The sequence below is a fragment of the Thamnophis elegans genome, chromosome 2 (assembly GCF_009769535.1).
Source record: "Thamnophis elegans isolate rThaEle1 chromosome 2, rThaEle1.pri, whole genome shotgun sequence".
NCBI lineage: Eukaryota > Metazoa > Chordata > Lepidosauria > Squamata > Colubridae > Thamnophis > Thamnophis elegans.
The window spans coordinates 115,298,431-115,323,340 of record NC_045542.1 but is presented as its reverse complement, the minus strand read 5'-3'; the positions used below and the strand labels follow the sequence as shown (position 1 = coordinate 115,323,340).

The following is a 24,910-nucleotide window of genomic DNA, read 5'->3' as shown; positions in this document are numbered from 1 at the left end:
ACTATTGTCTTTCAATCAAGTCACAGCACGAAACCTATGACTATGAAAGCTATGAACACAATCTATTTACCAATGAAAGCTGAACTCATTCCCTTTTAATTAAAAAGGAGTCACTTTTCAGGTACATTAGAAGAGATAAAGTGATGGTTTGTTCATTACATTTATTTGGTATAATTGCGCATTATAATAGTTTGTTCTGTTCCATTGTGGGAAGCCACTGCCCTCCCAGAAGAATGAAATGTTCTAGGAAATATTAAAAAGGCAGAATATTATATTTGCCTGGATGCTAAAAGAAGAAACATGTTTTAAATACAGAAAACAGTTCCCTGCTCATCTACAATCTTTTAATTTCCATCTCACAACGTAGTGGTATTCTACCTTTTTACAGTAAAATTAGTAGAAATCAAAGACCATATCCAACCTAATAACTCTTAATTATTCCTATGATATGAGACCGGCTATCCAAATTCATAAACAAACAATGATGTAAACAGCCTTGTGGCTTCTACTGGTTGTGCCAATTTGAATCCTTCAGTTTCTTTCCTGGCTTTTTCACCCTCCCACCCCAGCCCCCTTTTGGCTCTGATGGGGACTGGAGCCTGGATGATTGAAGCTCTTTCCTTTCCTTTGTAATGATGATTGCCTAGTCAACTTGCAGAACATAATCCCGACATTATCCTGACACTGACAATGTTTCCTTAGTTTCATAAAGACAATAGAAACTGCAACTGAAAAACTTATTATGGGGGCGTTGCGTGCCTATTTTTTGTTTATTCATTTCTTTGTTCCTTCATACATTCAGCATAAGAAGCAGTAGATGTTTCTTTTTTTAAAAAAAAAACTTTCTTTTTTCCTATAGAACTATGAGCTCTAAAACTGAATAGGCTATCTCTGGTTTATGAAAGTATAAAGTATATTTTATAAAGTATAAAGTATTCAGCTCTTTTACTTCTATGGCTTGAATGGTGGGGAATCCCCCGCCCTCGGAGTCTCTGTTTATATTTTGCATAAAATATCTGTGTGTATGCATGTGTGTGTGTATGTCAATGAATCTGTTGTATAGACAACGTTGCACATAACAGAGAGTCTAATAGAAATTGTGAACAGAGGAAATGGTCCAGAGTTGGATCTGCATATGATCAAGACAGAAATTGAAATCAGTGAAATGTTAATCATGATTTATTTAGACTTCGCTGGATTAAATAGGTTGACTCTGAGTACAATTCAATCTGGATACAGGTCATGTAGGGCTTCTGATTTAGTATCACAATAAGCACTCATATAGCAACATCGTGGAATGTTTTTCTTTTTTTCAGCCAGTATTCATGCTAATTTGTCAGTTTTGGATGGAGTGTAGAAGGTCCCATTTTTGAAGTAAAAAGTATCCTTTACAATGCAAGATTTTCCATGAACTGGCTTCCTGATGTCCTTAATAGTGTTTCCTGAAATAAAAGTTGAGATATATTAACAAGTCAAATAGGGGTAGTTGTAGTTAATACTTTACTCTTTTTTTAAATTAAAAACAAGATGGGCTTGCGAATAATAAAAGAAAAAGCAACTCCTTCACAACAGAATAAAAAGGTATCAATGTGCCTTGTATGTTATCATTGTATACAGTATCAGTCTTCTTTAAGGTTAGAGTCTGTCCATGTGGCTGGGTAGCCGAGCGGATCAAACCAGTGGTGGGATTCAAAAACTTTTACTACTGGTTCTGTGGGCCTGGCTTGGTGGGCATAGTTTGGTGGATGTGGCAGGGAAAGAATACTGTAAAATCTCCATTTCCTCCTGATCAGCTGTGACTCAGGAGGCAGAGAATAGATGGGGGCAGGGCCAGTCAGAGGTAGTATTTACCGGTTCTCCAAACTAAAAATTTCCACTACCAGTTCTCCAGAACTGGTCAGAACCTGCTGAATACCACCTCTGGATCAAACTAAAAGAAGCAGCATTATGGCATTGCAGTGGAAGCCCTGCCCCACTTTTTATATGTGCAACACTTCTGTAGTAATTGCAATGAAAGAACCCATAACCTGCAAATACCACCATTATGGATGTTCACAGGCAGCAAGGGAGGGGCGGGGCTTAACACCAGCAAGATGGCAGGCACCATACCACCAACCAACAGCCATCAGGTACATTGGAAAACAAATAGAAACTAACATTTAACCCCACATCTACTAAGCAAGGATGATCTAGTTGTTTGGCAGGACTCAGAACCTTGCTATTTTATTTTGTTATGCTTTAACTCATACACATTGATGGCTTTTGGTATAGCAACAATAAATAAATAGATACATGAGATAGATAGATAGATAGATAGATAGATAGATAGATAGATAGATAGATAGATAGACAGACAGACAGACAGACAGACAGACAGACAGATGATAGATGATAGATAGACAGACAGATGATAGATGATAGATGATAGATGATAGATAGACAGACAGACAGACAGACAGACAGACACGATAGACGATAGACGATAGACGATAGACGATAGACGATAGACGATAGACGATAGACAGATAGACAGATAGACAGGTAGACAGATAGATAGATATGAGATGAAAGAGTGGAAAGGAAGAGGGAGAGAGAGAAGCAGTTTCTTCTTAATGTTTGCTGATGTATGTTTGAATAGAAAGCATCAACCACCACATCTGTACATAACGTAATGCCCTAGCCATGGTTTCCTTGGAAAGATAAACTTGCTTGAACAATTTTTAACAGTATTCCAACTGCCAAATGAAGCAAAGTTCAGATCCCTCTGCACGACAAACACAATTCATCATCTGATAAGGCAAGAGAACAATAGGCATGTCATCCATTTCCTGAGATGATGAAATGTGCATCAGGGATTTAATTGCCCTGAAAGACAGATTGCTTGTGAGGTCACCACCTATAGCTGCAGAGAGTGATGACCTGTTCTGCTCAAAGCTTCAGTACAGACATCTGTGCAGGCTTACAATTAGCAAGTAACCATGGTTTCCTCTTATCTGACAAAGAAGAGGAATCCTGTTTTGTTGGTTGCTCAATCTGAATATGTTTGAATTGCCTAAAGCAATGGTTCCCAACTTGTTGGGTACCAGGCAGTGGTGGGATTCAAAAAGTTTTACTACTAGTTCAGTGGGCGTGGCTTGGTAGGCGTGGCATGGCTTGGTGGGCATGGCAGGGGAAGTTTACTGCAAATTCCCCATTTCCTCCCAATCAGATGGGACTCAGGAGGCAGAGAATAGATGGGGTGGGACCAGTCAGAGGTGGTATTTACTGGTTCTCCAAACTACTCAAAATTTTTGCTACTGGTTTCTCCAGACTGGTTAGAACCTGCTGAATACCACCTCTGGTACCAGAGACTGGTTACGTGGAGAGAGGTTTTTCCATGGACTGGAGGGGGCATGGTTTCATGTGCTATCTGCATCCCATAGATGGGGCATCATTTGTTTGCATGGCCCAGTTTCTGGCATGCTGTGGACCGGTGCTTGGGGTTGGGGACTCTGGCCTAAGGATCTGCTGCTTTATAGCTCCCACTGAGCAAAATATGGCTTGTAAAACAATAATGCACAAAAACAACCCATTATAAGAACAGAACTTATTCAAGGCATAATAAGATTTGTACAATTTGAAGGGAAGCCAAAGGAAGGGGTTGGTGAACAGAATAAAAAGCATTTGTGGAGGGGAAAGTCAATGCCCACCTCTATAACAGCAACACACTATGCACAAATATAATACACGCTATGCAGAAAATGTTCCTGTATTTTCAAGCAGACATCTTTACATTTGTAGAGACTGCAATTGTAGTTATCAAGGAAAACTTGTCTGAATAACGTTGAGCAGAAATCCACTTGTTAAATGACATAATGTCCAGTTTCCATTGTAAAATAGCTATGATTCATTAGCAGACAAGAAAAGATGAAGATAAACATGTCGTCAACTTCCTGACATGATAAAAACAGATCTATGCTGTTACGACTCCATTGAAGACGTTGGAACTTTATTCAGTTTCCATCATTAAAAATGAATTTATAGTGAGTGGTTAGCTGAGCAAGCATAATTATTTCTCCTAGCAATGCCAAATTGGCCAGCAAATCTCAAACTGAACAAGGCTAAAAACAGCTTCAGAAGGACATTGTGTGTGGGTTCCCAGACTTCCTTACATAACCTGTTGCTTTCTAGGTATACTCCCTTTGAAAGCCTGGAATTCCCAGCTGAGATTTCTGCCAGTTGTAAATTCAATACATCTGTGGAGCATCAATTTAGGGGGGCTCTAGATCAGGATTTTCTTATCTTAGTAACTTTAATATGTTGGACTTTAAGATGTTGTAGTTCAATTGCCAGCTGGGAAATTCTGGGAATTGGAGTCATCTTATAGTTAGTAATATTGAAAAACCGTAGTCTAGACCAACTTAACTTTATGGAAAATTCTTATGGTCAAAAAACAAACAATATATTTACATTACTTTATTTATTTTAGCACTATATAAAGCCATCTGGCTCTAGTGGTAATGCCACCACTACCACACACAAATAGCTGTTCTGATTTCTGCGTATAAGCTAGTAAAATCACTCCAAATTGCAATAAAGCAAAGTTCAGAAGATAAGTAAACAAATGTATCAGTACTTTGATCTGATCCCTGGGCAAAGTAGTTGTTTTCCATGTGTCTACATGTCTTTATAAAAGGGATGCCGTGGCTCAGTAGTTAAGACGCTGGGCTTGTCAGTGGTATTTCTGGAGAGTGCTGGGTTCACTAATAGTAGAAAAGAAGACTCTGGAAGCCCAGCAGGACACCTCCCACCTCCCAGTCTCACGTAGGTCCTAACAGGCAGAAGAGTGGGAGGGAGGGGATAGCAGTGCAACTGGGCTTTGACTAGCAATGGCTGGGCTGGTGGCAGCCACAGGGCACAGTAAAATATCTTAGGAGAGGAGGACATTCATGAGCAGTGACGTTTTACTACACGCACCTCTAAGTAAGAAAACATCTATAGATACATAGTGCTCAAGCCTGCAGAGACCAGGTCTCTGCAGCTTTCTGTAACCCAGCCAACTTTTCAAAAGCAGTTTTCTTTGCAGTTCATGTCCCCAACCCAGTGACTGATGTTTGCTAGCAATGTTCCAATATTTCAGGGGCTGCTACAAAGAAGAGGGAATCAAGCTATTCTCCAAAGCACCTGAGGGCAGGAAAAGAAGCAATGGGTGGAAACTAATCAAGGACAGAAACAACCTAGAACCAAGGAGAAATTTCCTGACAGTTAGAACAATTAATCAGTGGAACAACTTGCCTCCAGAAATTGTGAATGCTCCAACACTGCACGTTTTTAAGAAGAGATTGGACAACTATTCTTCTGAAATGCTTTGGGTTTCCTGTCTAAGCAGGGGAGTTGGACTAGAAGACCTCCAAGGTCCCTTCCAACTATTCTATTCTATTCTATTCCATTCCATTCCATTCTCTGCCTACCTCTGGTTATGAATGTGGACTCTTTTTGGCATTCTGTCTTAACTAGAATATTTTGCTTTGATGTCTTAAATAAGCTAACTAATGTTTTAGTAAACATTATCTTTATGTTCCTGGGCAAAATATTGTGGTGCAGCTTTGCCTTTACATTCCGTTTCAATAACCAGCAAACATTTCCAGCAAACCAACACAGCCTTTTTCTTTCCTCCTGCTCTTCTACACACTTTTCTCTTTTACATATACACAACTGGATCTATCTTCTCCTCTCCTCCCTCCCCCTCTCTCTATATGTGAGATTCCTGGATTTTTTATTAGCACTACCAGATTTGGGAAGCCAAACACCAGGCAAATTAGAAGTTTCTCTGTGCTCCATCAAAGGCAATCTATATTATGTACTTATTAGGTAGGGCTATATCAGTAGTGGGATTCAAATAATTTAACAACCAGTTCTCTGCCCTAATGATTTCTTCCAACAACCAAATTGCTCAGAAAGTTAACAACCAGTTCTCCCAAAGTGGTGCGAATTGGCTGAATCCCACCATCCAGTGCTGGTAACCTCACATTTCAACTCCTGACAAAATGTCATGTGACAGGAGAATGAAGTAGACATGAAGGAGGAGAAATAAGAAAGAAGGAAGGCCCATGAGCTAAAGGGCAAACAAACCTTTACAAATCCAGATGGTGGTGCAGGAGATGGGCAGCAAAAATAGGAATAATTCAGGGAGGAAGGAATGTGAGGAAAGTTCCATAAGGGGTACCTGTTCTTCTAGCATCCAAATGCAGCTTAATCAGTGGTGGGATTCAAAAATTTTTACTACCAGTTCTGTGGGCGTGGCTTGGTAGGTATGGTAGGGAAAGGATACTGCAAAATCCCCATTCCCTCCCGACCCCACTAACCTGCTTCCCAGCTCCGTTCTCCTGTTCAGGGCAACAAAAGAAGATCAGCTGGGAGGCAGCAGGGGCAGGGCCAGCCTATTTGCCGGTTCTCCGAACTACTAAAAATTTCCACTATCGGTTCTTCAGAACTGGCTGAATACCACCTCTGAGCTTAATATGCGGAGATATGTTCTGACCAGTGCATAGATATTCCTTTTTCTTGGTTGAGCTGAATGACTCTCTGTCTACCATTGAGTCAGTAGAAACCATGACATTTTGTGTGTCCATTACTACTAATACCTATCATTATTTTCCCACTATTTCTCACCTCTGTTCTCAGTCCCTACAGTTACTGACTATCTTCCATGGTCATTGCTGACCAAAATGTTACACACCTTGAGGCTGCCCTTGGATACTGTTGGAATTGTTGAAAGAAATGTCCTTTTGGGTTCAGCTCCAAGTGGGGAAGAAGACACTGGAGACATGGAGGCTGCTTGGAAAGATGGTTTATTGTTGAACAGGGCCACATGGCTTGAGCCCTGAACAGAAAAGGTGATCACATGTTTCAATGTTGGTGAAGAAGAAGAGAGAAGGGCTGAGGAAAGGGCTTGCTAGGCTTTTTATACCCTGTTTAGTCCCACCTCTCTGTTTCCTGTTCCTGTGTAAGAAATGTATTCTGATTGGTTGTCAGACTCCCATGGTGCTATGCAGGGGGCTACTCTCTAGGCTGTTTTGAATCCAGGTATAGATGAGTTCTCAGATGCCATGTGGAGAGTTGAATAATATCCCTTCCCCCTGCAGCTGCAGTGGAGAAGTCTTTATTATGTAAAGTGGGCTAGCCTGGCTAGTCTTAATGGGCCTATTGACAAAGTGGGGGTAGGCAGGAAGCTACAGGCAACTATTCTGTCTTTTAAAACATGCTTCTTTTCACATCCAGAGAAACATTCTGCCTTTTCCAGTGACGTGCGGTGAGCTTTATGGCTGGTGAGGCAGCAATTTTTTTAGACTTCTGGACTTCAACTCCCAGAATTCCACAGCCAGGCATGCTCAGTTCCGATTTAAAGCGACAGCATTTTTCCCCCTTGCAAAATAAGTTTTCCCATTCTTTTTCTTCTCCCTCCCCCTTCTTCCTCCCTCTCTCCCTCCCTCCCCCCTCTCTCAAACAGACACACGCACACAGAGAAATTGGATCCCTCTCTCACTCACTCACTCTCAAACAAACACAAACACAGAAGTTGGATTGGATATATTTTCCAAAGGCTTGAAAGCAGCTCCTCTGCCATACCCCCCCTTCCCCTGCTGCCTTCCGATCAGAGCCTTTGATTGCAGGTGAATCACGTTGCCTTTTCAAACTTGTAATCAGTGAAGCTGGGCTTATATACTTTTATCCAGCTCTGTGTGTGTGTGTATGTGTATGTGTTTGTTTGAAAAGGCAACGTGGTTCTGCATGCAATCAAACTTTTTGAATTCCTCCCCCTCCCCACACAGGCACCTTTTCCAGCTGTTTCAGAGAGGATTTCAACTCTGCTTTTGCCTGCCCTCATGAAAGGCCAGAGCTCTGAGTCAGACTGAGCTAGTTGCTCCCAGAGAACTCTAAAAAGCCTCTAAAAATGCCCTCTACAGGAGGCAAGAGAACACGTGCCTCCTTTGCATACAAAATTTTTTGCTTTTTAACCCTTGCTTAACTCTTAAAAGGCGAAAAATTCCTTATGCACAGGAGGCCCATAGTTTTCTCACCTCATTCTATAGTTAACACTAAGCAGACTCCAAGTCACTGTGACTTGGAATCTGGCAACAACTACCTTGGCTTTAATTATTTTGAAAAAATTCTTTAAAATTCTTTCCTTTTCCTCATGACTGGTGAGGCCACGCCTCCCCTGCCTCTAGTGACTGCACGTTCCTGGCCTTTTCAATATTTCCTAGGATATTTCATTTTTTCTGGGAGAGGGCTGGATGATAACTTCCCACAGAATAATGGGGGAAATGCTACTTGAATTCCAGTCCAGCTAAGCTTGGCTAGTTGGTGGGAAATGAGCGGAAGGGGATGTCATGGGAGCAAGTGGGAAAGACTCTCTTGTTTAGTAAGGGGGACTTGAAATCTTAGGGGCTAGGGTTGAATTGCCATCAATAAACTGGGTCTATTGTAGGGAGCATCAGAGTGGGGAGTCCTGCTTACCTAAGCGCCAACCATACTCCCACGAAGACAGCACTGGGTACCAAAATTTTTCTTCAGGAGACTTTATCATTCTCTCTTTGAGGTACTTCTGTCTTCCTTTGCCTTCATGGGAGAAGCCCTTGTATAGCAGCTGTGTGGTCTCTGGGGTTGGGACCCTCATCTCTGGAAGAGGCTCCTGAAGATTCAGCCCAACCTTCTCTTCTGCTGGCGCCTGGCGGTCTTCCTTCTGGGGAATGCCTTCTTGATTTCTAGAGATCGAGTCCTCCTTGGGAAGGTAGATGTCGGGCAGCAAACACTTTTGCCTGGAGATGCCATGATTGGGCAGGCGTTGGGGGTATTTTTGTCCATATTTTGCCTTCCAGCTGATCCTGCAGAAAACCTCCTTGTTAATCAGTTCCCTCCAGCCATCCTGTTCCTGGCTAGTTAGTGGGCCCCTCATAGCCTGCAAGCAAAGGCAAGCGCTGGTGCGGGATTGTTGGCGGTGCTTGGTATAACTTATCACTTCCTGCTTCTGGTGTCCAAGGAAACAGGCACAAAAGGGTCTGTGAAGCCAGGCTCAAATTACAGGCCAATGGTTTGCCTCGTTTCCCCACCACTGTTGCTAGGCTATTGTTGCATTAAGGTTGTCTGTGCATGAAAAGTGAGAGATGCCCACAGTGCTGATTTTGGTGCAAGAATAGGCCTTAAATCCAACTGACAAAATTTGTGCAGGGCTCGTAAACCAAAATGAAACAACAAAGGCATTTCCCTGAACACTTGTGTGTGTCAATGTGTCTGTGTCTGTGTCTGTGTCTGTGTCTGTTTTGTCTGTTTTGTCTCTCTCTCTCTCTCTCTCTCTCTCTCTCTCTCTCTCTCTCTCTCTCTCTCTCTCTCTCTCTCTCTCTCTCTCTCTCACACACACACACACACACACACACACACACACACACACAGGAGGACAATTTTAACAATTGATCTTGATTTTAAATTGTACATAAGCAAGTAATGGATTTGCCAAATGTATTTTCCCTTGCAAATACATTTGGCAAATCCTTGGCTTTAAGTTGTGTTGGATCTAACCCAGGGAAAATGTAAATGGCTGTCTGCAGAAACCACAAAATGTTGCATTGGCTACTCTCCTGGGTGGAGAGTGTTTTTTTTTTCCCTGAGAGAGCAAAACTGGCTCTTGTTCAGCCCTATTCATCCCCACAAAACTGGGCCATTTCAACTGTTTTTTGTATTCCACCACCTTTTAAAAAGCCACTTTTTCTGCGGAGCCCCCTTCTTAGTAGCAAAGGTACATCTTCTCCAAGACATGTACCAGCCCACGTCCTAAATCTGGAATGGATAAATATCTCATTTGCCCTTCAGTGTGCATTTGAATGGTTGCCCTTTGCAATCATGAATCTGAGTCCAACCAGAATTCAGCCAAGAACAGGGGGATAGGGAATGAGAAGGGGAGAAAGAAGGCTAGAGAAAGGAAAGACTCCAGAACAACCAGGTGCTTTCCTTCTGGTAAAGCTTCATCATACAGTGGAAGAAATGAGAGTGTTTTGTTTTCAGGAGGTAAACTGTGACTAATTTGAGCCACAACCTTCAATTAAGTCTTATGCCTTGGCATGGCATGGCAAAAAGAATACCAGGGTTTGTGTAGCTGTATATAATTCCCATGTTCTATTAGAAAACATGTCATGACATTAAGCCAGGCTAGAAGAAATGAATATTTTTATCCCCTTGCTCCCACTACTGAAAGCAGGACAAAATAATTTTTGTCATACATATTACTTCTAACATCAGACTTTTGCCATGAAAGAGACTGCACCATCCAACAGATTAACTTATTATTAAGAAAAGAAATCCCCTAATGTCTAAAGTCTACTTTTTTTGTAATTCAGACCCATTGTTTCTTGTCCTGTCCCTTGTAACACCACCTAATTGTTCTACTTCAACTTCCACATAAACACACGTTAGATACTTGACAGTTGTCCTATTTCCTCACAAGTCTTCTGTTGTCCAGGTTAAATGTACCTAATTCTTCTGATAATTTTTCATGAGTTAATCTGTTCCATGTCCCTTATTATTTTGAATATCATATTTTTCAGAGTATAAGACACACCCTTTTCCCTCAAAACAGGGTGAAAATCTGAGTGTGTCTTATAAACTCAGTGCAGCATTTTCGGCCTCCTGAAACCCACCTCTTCACCAAAATAGCCATTCAGAGCCTTTATGAGCCTTGCAGAGTGCTCCTGGGAGCTGGGGAGGGCAGAAATAAGCAAAAAATGGGCAGTTTTTGCCCTCCCCCCCCCCCAGCCGCCAGGAGCATTCTACAAGCCTCCCCCAAAAAACAAAGCATGCAGAGTACTTGGGAGGCTTGCAGGGTGCAATTTTTTTTTTAATTTACCTCTTCAAAATTATGGTGTGTCTTATACTCCAAAAAAATATGGTATTCTCCTCTGTACATACCCCAATATTACACAGAGTAAGGAAGGTTACCTTGACAAACATATTCAGGCTCTGTTTCTTAGGCATTTGGGACTACCGTATATACTCGAGTATAAGCCGACCCGAATATAAGCCGAGGCACCTAATTTTACCCCAAAAAGCTGGAAAAGTTATTGACTCGAGTATAAGCCTAGGGTGGGAAATGCAGCAGATACCGGTAAATTTCAAAAATAAAAAATCAGTGTTATTTGAAACTCAAAGTTATGTTTATTCAAGGGACCCGCTTAATTAAAGTGTTCTATAATATTAGTATGACTTACTGACTTGTCCTGTCCTCAGGTGCCGCCGCCTCCTCCTCCTCCAACAGCACCAGCACATTTGCTGCCCAGCGCTGCGGCTGAGGTGAAGCTGCCAAAGCTCCCGCTGGCGCCCCCGCAGCGTTGGACGGATATCCGGCAGTGCTGTTGGAGGAGGAGGAGGCGAACCAGCCTGCCATCGCTTGCCACCACCAGCCCCGCCGCTCTTCCCGAACCCTTCCAAGCCCCACAGTCCAGCGGACGGAGCAGAAACAGCCCCGGGGCTTCGCTGCCGCTCCCCGCATTTTTTGCACGGGGATCCCTTGGAGAGGGGATTCTAGCCTGCCACCGCTGGCCACCGCCAACCCCGCCGCTCTTCACAAACCCTTCCAAGCCCCACAGTCCAGTGGACGGAGCAGAAACAGCCCCGGGGCTTCGCTGCCGCTCCCCGCATTTTCTGGACGGAATAAAATGAGGTGAAAAGAACCAAAAATGTGCCGTTTTCTCCCAAGGAATCCCTGTAACTCTGCTTCTCAGCCACCATTCCTTCCAGTTGGCAAAGGCATTCAGGATTTGGGGATGGAGGGGGGAGTGTCTTCCCATTCATTGGGGGGGGGAGTTGAAGACCACTGAACCAGATTAGGGAGTGTGCCCAAACAGGAGTCAGGGAACCTGAGAAAGATTCCGAAGTGGCATCTGTGAATAGGCCCAGGTGGGAAAAAGGTGCCCAGAACATCCAAGGAGTTTGGATTATTCTTTATAGTATATCCATCCATGTCTGTCTCTGTCTCTGTCTCTGTCTCTCTCTGTGTATGTATGTGTGTATGCGTGTATGTGTATATATCCTCTATCTATCTATCATCTATCTATCTATTTATCTATTTATCCATCCATCCATCCATCCATCCATCCCTCTCTATCTATCAATCACCTATCCACCATCTATCTATCTATTCTAGCTGGCTGGGCAATTTGGGGAGTTGAAGTCCAAAAGTGTTAAAGTTGCTGAGATTGAGAAATGAGGACGAAACAAAAGGGAAGAGAATGAAACAAGGTCGTAGAGAGAGATTGCAAAATGAAAGGGCAACTTCTCTTTTTATTTCCTTCCACCCCCACCACCCCCACCGTGCCTCTCTGGCAATTGGCTGCCCAGGAGGTGGGGAGGGGAAGATGTTTCACAGACAGCTGCCACCCGCCCATCTCTCTCTCTCTCTCTCTCTCTCTCCCCGCCTCCCCATCTGACCTCGGCTGCTCCACGGCGGAGACCCCAGAAGGCAAGCAAAAAAAAAAAAAGGGCTCAGGAGTGGGGGAAGAAAACAAACCCCATCATGTTCCTATCTGTGAAAGCTCCCCGCTCCCTTCCTGGGCAGCCAATTGCCAGAGAGGCAGTGTGTGTACGTGTGTGTGTGGGGGGGGGGGTTGGCAGCCCGCGGCGCGCCTAGTCCGCTGTGTAACGCGCTGCCACCCGCCCAGCGCTCGCTCTCGCTCTCTCCCCCCCTCCAATCTCCCGCTTCTGCTTCGACCGGCCAGCAACTTGTCCCCGTTTGCCCGGGGACTGGCCTCTGATTGGCTGGCGGGGAGAAAGCCTCGCCAGGGAAGGAGGCGAGGACTCCGCGGTGATGTCATGGGGACAGCGCCCCCAGGTAGCGGCTAACCGAACGCGCTCCGTCTCCACGGGCTACCAAGGCGGCCGGGCGGGCGGGCGGGGTGGGAGTGGGGTTTGGACCGGAGAGGCGGCTCTCGGGTTCGAGTCCCGGGGTTGATCTCAGACTGCGCGTGTGGGTGAAGAGGCAGCAGGGATCATGGCCCCCGGCCGCTGTGCGGCCCGGTGCCAGGTACTCCGCGGTCTGGCACCGGTCCGCGGACCGGGGGTTGGGGACCACTGCTTTATACTATTGATGTTGTTTGTATATTTTTCTCATGGATTGCATCAGTGAGGTTTCTTCTCGGCGGGGCTGGCGGTGGCCAGCGATGGCAGGCTAGAATCCCCTCTCCAAGGGATCCCCGTGCAAAAAATGCGGAGAGCGGCAGCGAAGCCCCGGTGCTGTTTCTGCTCCGTCCGCTGGACTGTGGGGCTTGGAAGGGTTTGTGAAGAGCGGCGGGGTTGGCGGTGGCCAGCGGTGGCAGGCTAGAATCCCCTCTCCAAGGGATCCCCGTGCAAAAAATGCGGGGAGCGGCAGCGAAGCCCCGGGGCTGTTTCTGCTCCGTCCGCTGGACTGTGGGGCTTGGAAGGGTTTGTGAAGAGCGGCGGGGTTGGCGGTGGCCAGCGGTGGCAGGCTAGAATCCCCTCTCCAAGGGATCCCCGTGCAAAAAATGCGGGGAGCGGCAGCGAAGCCCCGGGGCTGTTTCTGCTCCGTCCGCTGGACTGTGGGGCTTGGAAGGGAGCGGGAAGAGCGGCGGGGCTGGCGGTGGCTGGCGATGGCAGGCTGGTTCGCCTCCTCCTCCTCCAACAGGCAACAGCACTGCCGGATCCAGTTGTAGACTCGAGTATACGCCGAGGCAGCTTTTTTCAGCCCAAAAAGTGGGCTGAAAAACTCGGCTTATACTCGAGTATATACGGTAAGCATTTTTCAAGTCCAGAACATCCAGATAGCATCTGGAAGTGATTCAGGCAGAAAACACCCCAATTTGGAGGAGGAGGAGGAGGAGGAGGAGGAGGAGGAGGAGGAGGAGGAGGAGGAGGAGGAGGAGTACACAACCAGACTTGCAAGATTCATGTTATTGTAGCCAATCTCAATAGAAGTAGCTTTAGACTACCTATGGAGTTGGTTTCTTGGAATAGTCTACCTTGTAGGGCAGAGGAACATTTGTCTTCTTCAGTTCTGTGGTTTTGTGCATTTCTTCCATGGTTTCACCAAAACCGTCTGTGAGATAATTATCTGCATCTTCAAGGTTTGAGAACCAATTGATTTAAATTCATTCATGACACTGAATACTGTACGCTCTACCATCTTTTTGCTTAGCTCGGCTTGCCACTGCCTCCTTGTGTCAATTGTTGTGTTTAAATATATTTTAAAACCATTCCTTTTGGGGAGAAAATAAAGTTGAGGATTACTGCCCTATGAACTGTTACCATCCTACCATGTCTCTTTTTCCTACCAATTTTCTTTTTCTTCCTTTTTACTGGACTGATGGAATTAATACTTTTAAAAACAGCCCTTTTGTTGTTTTTGGTCCCCTTTTCCATTTTAGGTTCCTTTTGCACTTTATTTTTTTCTGTGTAGATAGTAGGTGTACTTGCTGGTACACCTCCTAAGTCCTAAACAATTACACCCATCTTACATTTCCTGTTCACATTTCTTTTAGTTTGGCTCAGTCAAAAACTCCATGTCCATCCACAATGGTGTCTTGAAAATTAGAGATTCCTTAGCAGTGCAGGACATTTTTAAAAGTTTAGTTACAAGTTATTACAGGAAGGAAACACCATTTTGAGATGAAACAAACAGTGCAGTGACACTCATCCTTATGCATATGTATATCATTTCCACTAATTCATTAAGGCCTATTTGAGATACAACAGAATAGATACAACAGAATAGATATATATATTCGATTAACTCTTACTTTCCTACAACTCCCCAAGTCATCCAAGGCAAAAACAAAACAAATTGGAAGCAAATAATTAGCAGTTAGAGAACCAAAGGAGAGCACCTGTTCTTGATCTTAAATGAAGAAAATCTTTCTGCTCATTCAAGAAATAAGTATCTCCTCTGGCAAACTAATATATTCAAAAGAATTAGATTTCTGCCTTTTGTTTCTGCTTAAGTTTATCTGGTTTGGGGTTTGAGGCATCTATTACCCTGAATATGCTACTCAAGTGGTCTGCTATTGAAAATACAGATCAAGCATAGGAAGGAATGAGAATTTTTAGATTCCGGTCCTTATCATAGATGTATTTGATGCTTGAAGACTTTTATAGAAAATGGTGCCCTTTCAGATGGAGGATCTGTTGTTGGGTCTTAGGAAATTTGCTAGAGGCATAATAGTACATAGTTATAAGAATCGGACAAACAATACATTAACATTTAACATGATGGTTTTGATTTGGCTATTTTGTGTGACTCCAACCACTAGGATTTGTATGCCACAATTTATTGTTTCACACAGGGTGTCAAACTCACCGCCTGTGGCCCAGATGTGTCACATGCTGGTCACGCCCACACCCAGTTTAGTGAAGGGGGGGGGTCAGGATACATCATGTGACAACTCCGTGACACGAGTTTGACACTAGTTTAGCACAAGGTATAAAATCAGCCAAAAGAGGCTTGTACAACAAAACATGGTTAAATAATGGATTAGTGTGTAAAGTAAACCCAGTAGTAAATTGCTGATGCAAAATCTATAACCAGCTAATCATGGGTATATATGTTGCACAAATATAGAAAGAGTAGCTATTTAGTGCAACTAGGATTTGCAATTTGAAAAGCTGGTTTTGTATTTAAAACACAAGATGAAACACAAGAGTACATGAAGCAATGCCAGAGGCAACCACATGGATAGCTGAACTAGACATCCAGTTATGAGGCCACTGCCATACCCCCCCCCCATAGAAGATTTACTTATAATTATGTGGTGTGTGTATATATTTTACTTCTGTCATGTTCTCATCGTATGCTAAATAAGAATATTCATTCATAAACTACCAAACTCAGAATTTCTTGCTACATAGTTATTTCCATGTGAAAAGTTGAATCCAAAGTCATTTCTGGTCAGTCTTGAATGAAACCAATTTTAATTGGGCTCGAGTACAAAAAAAATTGTCTTGTTCACTCCATGAGAATAGTCTTTGGAGAGAGATGGAACCTTTAAGTTTTAAAGGCAATCATTTCTGATAAACTGACACATCAAGTTGTATGTAGAGAGGTTGAAATGTTCCATGATGTTTTTTTTCTTCTGCAGATTCTTTACCTCCCCATGCAATCTAGAGCTGGACAGAGCTGTTACCAGTATGCAATTTTCTCTCATCTTTGTCAAGAGCCAGCAAAACTATGGCTGCCTTGAATAGGATAATGGAATATATGCTGCAAAGAAACAATTCAGAGCAGAAGTAGTAGCATCCAACATTCATCTGGATTGAAGGATTAGTTTAATAATGTTTTAGTTTTTAACTCAGCACCATCACTAAAGACTATGTGGTTCCGGTAGCTTAAGTGCCTTTTGTCTATCTTTAGCCCATGTATAAACTTAAATTACTCACACAGACTGGTCTTTTGGATTCTGTTTTGAGCAGAACAAGGTATCTTCTACAGTATTTCTGGACTCTAAATCAATGCAAGCTTCATTTCCCTTTCTTCTTTTGTTCTCATTTTTTAACCATACTGCCTGATGAAGAGTTATTGGAAATTTGTCTTTGTACTCTTTCAGTTGGCTTAAAAAGGAATTGCCTTGGCATGGATTTTCTTCCCTCATAATCAACATTGTGGTTTTTGCTTGTATATATATATATTGCTAATTTTGCTCCATACTTAAAACTAATTTGCTTTGCCAAGCATCTGACTCCCGTATGCTCTTTAATTTCCATTGAAAGTTTCCTGTGGGAATTTCAGGTTAAGTCATATTACCCATTTGATATTAAAGTTAAAAGGGCAAAACTAATTATTGCAGAAACCCATTTCAGTTGTTTAACATGCACATTTTATTTCTTGAAGCAGACATTCATGGTTTTTAATAAGTTATGAGATACAATATTACATTTATTCCAGTTTATTTTGCTTTTCTGATAGTTTACAATGTAGTGAGCATTTCACATTAAGGCACACAGTCCAGTTTTTTTTTAAAAGAAAATCTGGCTATTCCATTTCCTTTTCAAGAAGCTGTGCTTAGACTTAGTGCACTGATATAAAACTATAAAAATAAAGCCGACCAAGTAGAAATTGTTTGCTAAACAGAAGGGAAACAACTAAATTACTTCCATTAAGTGTCTTCATCCTTCAAGCACATTTAAAGCTCTGCTAAAGTGGGGGGAAGCCCCAAAGGCTTTTGAAAACCATTTAGTTCACTATTTGGAAGGTGTTTTTTTTAACTTTTTGCCATTTTGAAAACCAGAATGGTCATAAATGTTCTTTTCTCCCCCACCCCAAATAAACATTTAAGAGGATTTGTTCATGAACTCCTTGAACTAAATACTTTCAATCAATTTTAATTTGCACTGTTGATTAGTAGAAATATCCAGAGTTTCACATAATAGTCAACTGCCTAGATTAGCTTTCACTTTAACAGGCATTACCAAAGGAAATCATGGAGGCTTAGATTCTTGTATATACAAACAGCTGTAATAACGGTGATTGCATACAATCAATCACAGCTTCAAGCACCTCTCAATATGCATCTTTGCTAGAATATCAATTTAATTTGGCATTCTATTGCTCAAGGCAATCATAGTTACACCATCCATTACCAAACCTGCATAAAGCATCAGTGATAAAAGCTTCCAAAATAGCTTAAGACATCCATTTGGGTTCCTTCAAGGAACAAACCATCAATTTCCCCCCAAATGTAAACAGCCAACCATTATGCAAATCATTTTAGTGTTTAAAGATAACACTAATTATAGTTTTCACTATTAGCTGTGAAAAAGAATATCAAGCACATAAGGGCATATTAAGTACCGGGTTTTTCATCTAATGTCTTTACAGAAGAATTTTAACTGACAGCAGTCATAGTGATATTCTACAGCAAAGTGAAATGTTTCCAGTTCAAAAACAAAACCTATTGCAAGTCAGTAGTTTAAGATACCAATTTATCCAAGATAAATTCCAGTTTAATATGTAAATTCCAGAATCCACCAAAAACAAAAAAACTTTATTACATGATTGTGTTTTGATTCAGAACAGTACAAACTAAAGCAGACAATAAATTTACAGAGCATATCAAAGATGCTTAAGGCAAAGAACAACTTTAAAATATATTTAATTTGGGTTTCATTAAAAGTTATCTGTATACATTGGTCACAAAACTGCTCACAGTATTGTATGTAAGGTTTCCCTTGAGGAGAAACAAGAGGACTTTATGGGACAGTAACATGGAATGGACTTCCAGGAATGTGTTCTTCACCCCACTTCACAGCTAATAGGTAATCACCTTTTTCCTTGACAATATATGTTACATTATACTGGTTATTTCCCAAGTGTTTCACAGATACTTCTTCACAAGGTGTTGTAGGTCCATGGACACCAACTAACAGCATATTTGAACCTAAAGCACAAACAGAATGTTAATGTTACTGATATTGCAGCAGAATTCAACACCTAGCATCATTGAAAATCACAGAATTTCAGTAAGCATTTCATTTCTGCGGAGACATAGCACCAATCCAAATTAACACAAGCAGCCCTGGTGATTACTGTATTAAAGAAAAATAGCAACATTTCTCAGTCACTATATAGGCCTCTTACTGGCTGTAGTAAGTATCTGATTTCCACCTACCAAGGACAGTTAGGAGGCACTCTGAGATATAAGAAGTAATGGTCATTTATTTATAAAGTTTTCAGTAAACTTAAAAACTCAATTATTAATGAGCCCATGCTTTTAAAAGACAAATTACCTGCTTTGCTGCAATCCACAGAGAAAGAATTTTTCTGGCCCACGAAAGCTCTAGACAGCCCTGCACCCCTAGCAAGAATTTTACTTGCATCAGACGATGACTTGGGAATGCCTCTATAGAAGGTGTCTGTGGTTGACCTAGTCACAGATTCCACCATAAGAGAAGATGTCTCATTTGAGATGCCTGGGCTAACCAGTCGCTGACCTAAAAAAAACACAATATGTATATGTTCACCACAAGAATTCATAGCTATATAAAACAGTTATGAATCAAGTCTAGCAATAGCAATAGCAATAGCAGTTAGACTTAGCTTTCAGCCCTCTCTAAGCGGTTTACAGAGTCAGCATATTGCCCCCAACAATCCGGGTCCTCATTTTACCCACCTCGGAAGGATGGGAGGCTGAGTCTACCTTGAGACGGTGAGATTTGAACCACTGAACTGCAGATAGCAGTCAGCTGAAGTGGCCTGCAGTACTGCACCCTAACCACTGCGCCACCTCGGCTCTCGTCTACAATCCTACTGGCCATCTTGATTTTTATAATCCTTCCACTCATGCTTTGATACAAGATACTTTGGACTTATTCACATACAGTGGTAAGCCATAAATATGACAAGCCATGAATTCAGCTGTGATGACCTGGAACAAGGCACAAAGGTCACACAGCCAGCTGAGAGTTCAAACTCCCCTTTAATGATCCAAATTTTCCCCCAAACAATCCCACATTCTTGTCAAGTCCAGAGCAAAGCGTGTGCAAATACACACACATGGCAATCTCTGGCTGCGCCCAGTTCAGCAAAGCAAAGGAACAGGGAAATGAGTTCACAAAACAAGGAACAAAGCACTAAGTCCATGAAGGAAGGAAGAAGCAAGCATTCCTGTAAACTCCTAATGTCTGTACCGGTACACCAAACTCTACAAATTCAGTGTTTGTTCCCAACAAACGGCCCTCCCCACAGCGTCTCCTTAAATATCAGGTATGACTTGTGAAGAGGGGCGGGGTGCTCTTCTCCCGACTCAACAGGTTGGCCTGCGCTGTTCCCGCCTTCTCTCCATTCTCCGTACTCAGAGATCAGGAGGGGACGATCCTTGCTCATCGCTTGAGGTCCATCGCTTCTCATGCCCATTGCTTGCCCTCTCTTGGTCATCCTGCCCCCATTCCTCCCTGCTAACAAGCTGTCCCAATCCTGACGGGCCCTGGGATGTCTCGTCCTGCTCTTCCCCATATTCCTCTGAAGCAAACGAAGCTACCCCCTTGATCTCAGTTGGCTCCACAGATTCAGGCTCCGATGGGGGCTTGACATCAGCATTATAGTTTGCTTGCCATTACAGACTAGTCAGGAAACCATGACTGAAAAATCCTGTTTTAACATGATGTGAACCCAGCCATTATGATTGTGATTATTCTTACCTGTCACCTTTGCTTTGAAAGGACTACCAGCAATATGATTAGGCCCTCCATATTTAATTCCAATCAAGTAGTTTCCTGGAGTCATTGGTGTATACATGACATTGTAGCCCTCTGGAGCTTCTTGGCAATCCATTTTCACCTTCGATGGCCCCTCAATTGTAACGGCGAGAGTACCTGGACCAGCTTTTGTAGTGTCTATAGTAAACATAGATTGTAATCCTGGAAAGCAAAGTACAAATAAAAAATATGGAGGTAAACCCACACATTTCATGTACCAGTAAGCCCTGCAAATGTCACCATCCTGCTGCAAATTTGCTTTTTATTAATCAGCACTGCAATTCCAATTGAAAAGGACAAGGCAATGTTTGCAAAATGAAAAACAGCGTAGAGAAGAACTTACCTGTTGTGCCATTCTCCAGGCCTGCTCCATAGGCAGTAACAAGAGCTGGACTATCTACAAGACCTGGTTCTCCCACTCTGATTTTGAAAGGACTGCCCACAACGTGGCTGTCATTGAATTTCACATCTATTGAATGAATGCCATTTTCCCGTGGAATGAATCGGACAGCGTATTTATCTGTAAATAGATTATTAGTTAATTAGCTTGGAACCTCCTACTGGAAAAAAAATGTTTTAACGTTCCAAACTTTCTTTCTTCCTAAATCTGGTACGCTCCCAATTAGTTCAGGTTAGAACTTTCATGAATTCCAAAAGCCATGCTGGTGGGAAATTACAATCCCAATTCAGTGGGAGGAAGCCAGGATGGGGAAAGCTGGCTCAAGGTCACTGGAAGATGAAACGCTGGGCAAGCCAAACCATAGGTAGTCCTCATCTTGCAACCACAAGTTGAGAACTACCTGAACCAGTACATTCAATAAAATCTACTCCTGGGTAAGCATACATAAAACCATGTTTTTAATGTCCTAGGTAAAGATAAAGGTTCCCCTCGCACATATTGTATGAGCTAGTCGTTCCCGACTCTAGGGGGCAGTGCTCATCTCTGTTTCAAAGCTGAAGTGCCAGCACTGTCCAAAGATGTCTCCATGGTCATGTGGCCGGCATGACTAAAAGCTGAAGGCGCACTGAATGCTGTTACCTTCCCACCAAAGGTAGTCCCTATTTTTCTACTTGCATTTTTACATGCTTTCGAACTGCTAGGTTGGCAGAAGCTGGGACAAGTAACGGGAGCTCACTCCGTTACGCAGCGCTAGGGATTGGAACCGCCAAACTGCTGACCTTTCTGATTGACAAGCTCAGTGTCTTAGCTGCTGAGTCACCGCATGCCTTTAAAGACCTAAAAGGTCACTTTGTTTCATTAGCGGCTACTGATGAGTGAAGGTTTTCTAACAAAGGGAACTAGTTATTAAAGGGAGTAGTGAGCTTGAATTTATTACATGGATTTAAAGAGAAACAGGAAATCTATATCTTTGTCAGCTTTTCAGAGTAAATCAGATGAAGAATGTCATGAAGGTCAATACTATTTTTATTATAGGTTTATGGTATCAGACTCTTGCCAATCTGGTTGTACCTCCCCTTTTATCTTCATGAGAACTAGGGAGGGTCTTGTGTGGGATGTATTCTCAGATTGTGTCCCTACTCAGGTTTCTTCTGTCTGATGGTTGTCTTGACAGTGGCTCTTCCTCCTATTCTTCAAAGTTATTCCTGCTTATTACATGTAGTCTTTGACTTATGACCAAATTTGAGCTCAAAATTTTCATTGTTAAGCAAGGCAGTTATGAGTTTTGCCCCATTTTACAACCCTTTTTGCCCATTGTTGAGCAAATCACTGGAGTTGTTAAATGAATCATGCAGTTGTTAAGTGAATCCGGCTCCCCCATTGACTTTGCTTGTCGAAAGCTGGCTGGGGAGGTAATCACATGAGCTTGGGACTCTGTAAGTGCCATAAATACATCCCAATTGCCAAGCAACCCAATATTGATCATGTGACCATGGGGATGTGGCAATGGTCGTAAGTCTGAAAACTGGTCACAAGCCACTTTTTTCAGTGGTCTTCTAACTTTGAACAGTCACTAAACGAATAGTTGAAAGACAAGGACTATCTATTTGGGGAAAGATGGGATTTTCATTCAAGAAGAATTTATTATGAGTCTACAAAAATTGATCAGCATTGACTCAGAAAATTAAACGTTCAATTTTGTGCTTGCATGTACTAAAAACATTGGTTGATTTGAAATCAGCCCAGATCATTTCAGATGGCTGAATTGACTAGGATTCATGACTTGCTACAATTAAATCTGTTCTCACTGCTTTACTATCAGATTCATTGCACCTTGTTTATTTTCTTGAGACTAGATATAACCACCGATGGCAGTAAAAGCTGACTCTCTTTGAGAACAGTTTTTTTTCTTCATACAGTTAAAAGAGATTAAATTCATTTATTCCACAATGAGTACATCTAAATATTAAAATATTGTCCTTGTTTAGAAAAGCAGTAATTAAGCCTGGCAAAATAGGATATTGCTAGAATGTCTTAAAAAGACAACAACAATACAACAGGATAAAAAGAGACATCGCTTAAGATGCTGCAGGTAGAAGTATACTGCCTTGCAATTTTGGTTTTTTTTATTTTATTAAATTCCAACGAATAATATTTCACCGTCAAGATGGCAAACACTACTCTTTCTTCCAATTTTAGATTCACACCATACTGGTAAGTTAAGATGGATGGAGAGAGAAGTTGGTTATTAACATTTAGCTATTATGTTCTAAATTGCTGGAGGTTTTTGGAAAGCTTATATGCAGTTTCTCACCTGGCTCCAACTCAGAAACATGACATTCTTCTACTGCTCCAATGGGGCTGTGCACTTTAGCATCAATCTTGCCCTTTGCGCCATTAAGCCTGATGGCAAATGCTGCTGGCTGATTAACTTTTAACCCAGATTCCTAAGAATACAATTCAAGATTAATCACAGACGTTGTCATTTGGTTAACATGGAATATTCAAAATATAGTTTAATACTTTACAGCCTATTGGTATAAAAAGGCAGTTTTCCTAAAAAGCAATAGAAAAACAAAGCATGGTTATCTTCAAACTATACTGTACTGATTTTTTCAAAAATATCAGAGAACGTATCTATTTTATTCTAACCGTTAACTCTGTATTCCATAAAATACCTCAATACCGCTCGCCTAATTGCTTACTACTTACCTATGTAACTTAATTAAGGGGTTAATTCTAATCTTGAGAGAAAGTGTAAAACCATATAGAGAAAGATAATAAGAGATAGTTTAGAATTATTATTCTAAATTATTCTAACCACACACACTAGCCAGAACAGCAACACTGCAAAGTCTAGAAGTTAGAATACTGACATAAAAATTAGTACCAGACATCCAATTATTGCATAATTTTGGTGCAATCAACAATTTAATTCATGAAATGTTTAGTTTTCTATAGGAAATCTGAGTTTCCTTAGTGTGGTTTGCCAATTAATATATCGTAGAATCCTTGATGTTTTCTGAATTTGGTTGTTAGCTTGCAGACATTTCATTACCAAACTAAGTATCATCAGCAGTGCTACTGAATGTGGGGTTTGCTCATTTATTTACATTAGCTTGCCCTGCCAATGGTAGTGTGGGTGTGGTTTTTCCCCTTGATTAGGTCTCTATGATTAGGGTATTGTTTTCTGCTTGATTGTTTGTTTGGTGTTAATCCCTGCTTCTACGTTTTGGCTGCTGGGGATATGTTCTGGTCTTTTTGTTTCCTTCTTTGCTTTTTATTGTCTCTTTTGTCAATATATTGTTTATATATTAGTTATAACATTTGTTAACATATAATTAACATACAGTCAGTATATGTTAATTATATATTATATGTTAACATTTGTTAACATATAATTAACATATTGCCAGTAGCAGCATCAGATAATGGTTAATTATGATACTTGCAGCTTTCTCTTCATGGAAATCATGCTTTCCACCATGGGAACAGATGCAATACTTTGAGGATCCCTGGAACTATGAAAAAGCAACTAAAAGAATATGTAAATCTGCATCTGTTGGGCAACACTTATCACTACACACTTCTGCATGGCTCACTTTGCCTCAGACTCTAGGAAATTCTGGATACTTCACCATGGTTTTAAATTGCAATGCTCTGCTCTCAGTTCATAGCTTACTTGAGATTTCATTTTCAGCTTTACCCTCAAGAGAGAAATAAATGGTTATTGAGCAAACCTACACATAAGGCATTAAAAGTGAATCAAGAGCTATTCAAAATGTAAAAGGCTCCTCTATAAGAGAATTTCTTGTTTCACTGCCCCTGCCTTCCCATTAGTTTTATTTCCCTCTTTAGGGTTTTAATCAGCTGACATCCACATTCTGTCAGGAGTCTTTAAATGAAACACAAGAAAAACATCAATACCACAGCAGCTAATTCACATCCTTGTAGTACTTTTAGTGTGATTTAGCTAGAAACCTGCCCCACTGCACACATTTGCAAAGCAGTTCATTCGAGCAATACCTAATTTAACTAAATACAAGATTGTGCCACTTAATATAGTTACTTCAAAGTGCAGCAATAATTTACTCATTCTAGTTGGTCAAACCTTAATGTAAAATCTTCTGTGTTTCTTTCATCTTAAACTTAAAAGATAGTGGAATTAGTGACCTAAGTGGCTTCTCTCGGGCCATTTGACTGTCTATGACAGATGGAATTCACTCTTCCTCTTCCTCTAGATGATGTTGGGTAACTATCTGAACCATGAATTTTCTAGGTTTC

General features: G+C 41.7%; 2 protein-coding genes across 2 annotated transcripts in view; both read right to left on the bottom strand.

The window, feature by feature from the left end:
* Positions 1 to 1,212: 1,212 nt before the first annotated feature.
* Positions 1,213 to 8,971, bottom strand: LOC116523897 (protein ATP6V1FNB). The gene is made up of 2 exons (XM_032238990.1): positions 8,500 to 8,971; positions 1,213 to 1,442 (listed from the first exon to the last, which is right to left on the bottom strand). The coding sequence occupies exons 1-2, from the start codon at positions 8,936 to 8,938 to the stop codon at positions 1,324 to 1,326; spliced, it is 558 nt and encodes a 185-aa protein (XP_032094881.1). The 5' UTR covers positions 8,939 to 8,971; the 3' UTR covers positions 1,213 to 1,323.
* Positions 8,972 to 16,903: 7,932 nt separating this feature from the next.
* FLNB (filamin B) overlaps positions 16,904 to 24,910 on the bottom strand; it is a 93,935-nt gene continuing 85,928 nt past the window's right edge. The window contains 5 exon segments of the mRNA XM_032211243.1: positions 16,904 to 18,410; positions 18,760 to 18,963; positions 20,170 to 20,388; positions 20,570 to 20,746; positions 22,941 to 23,073. Coding sequence (XP_032067134.1) covers positions 18,223 to 18,410; positions 18,760 to 18,963; positions 20,170 to 20,388; positions 20,570 to 20,746; positions 22,941 to 23,073 — 921 coding nt within the window. The 3' untranslated portion in view covers positions 16,904 to 18,222.

Excerpts from the sequence above, each read along its gene's own strand:
- LOC116523897 (XM_032238990.1), bottom strand. The coding sequence starts at position 8,938 with ATGAGGGGCCCACTAACTAGCCAGGAACAGGATGGCTGGAGGGAACTG. Across the intron at positions 1,443-8,499 it reads GGAGTATGGTTGGCGCTTAG|GAAACACTATTAAGGACATC; the intron begins GTAAGCAGGACT and ends CTTTTATTTCAG.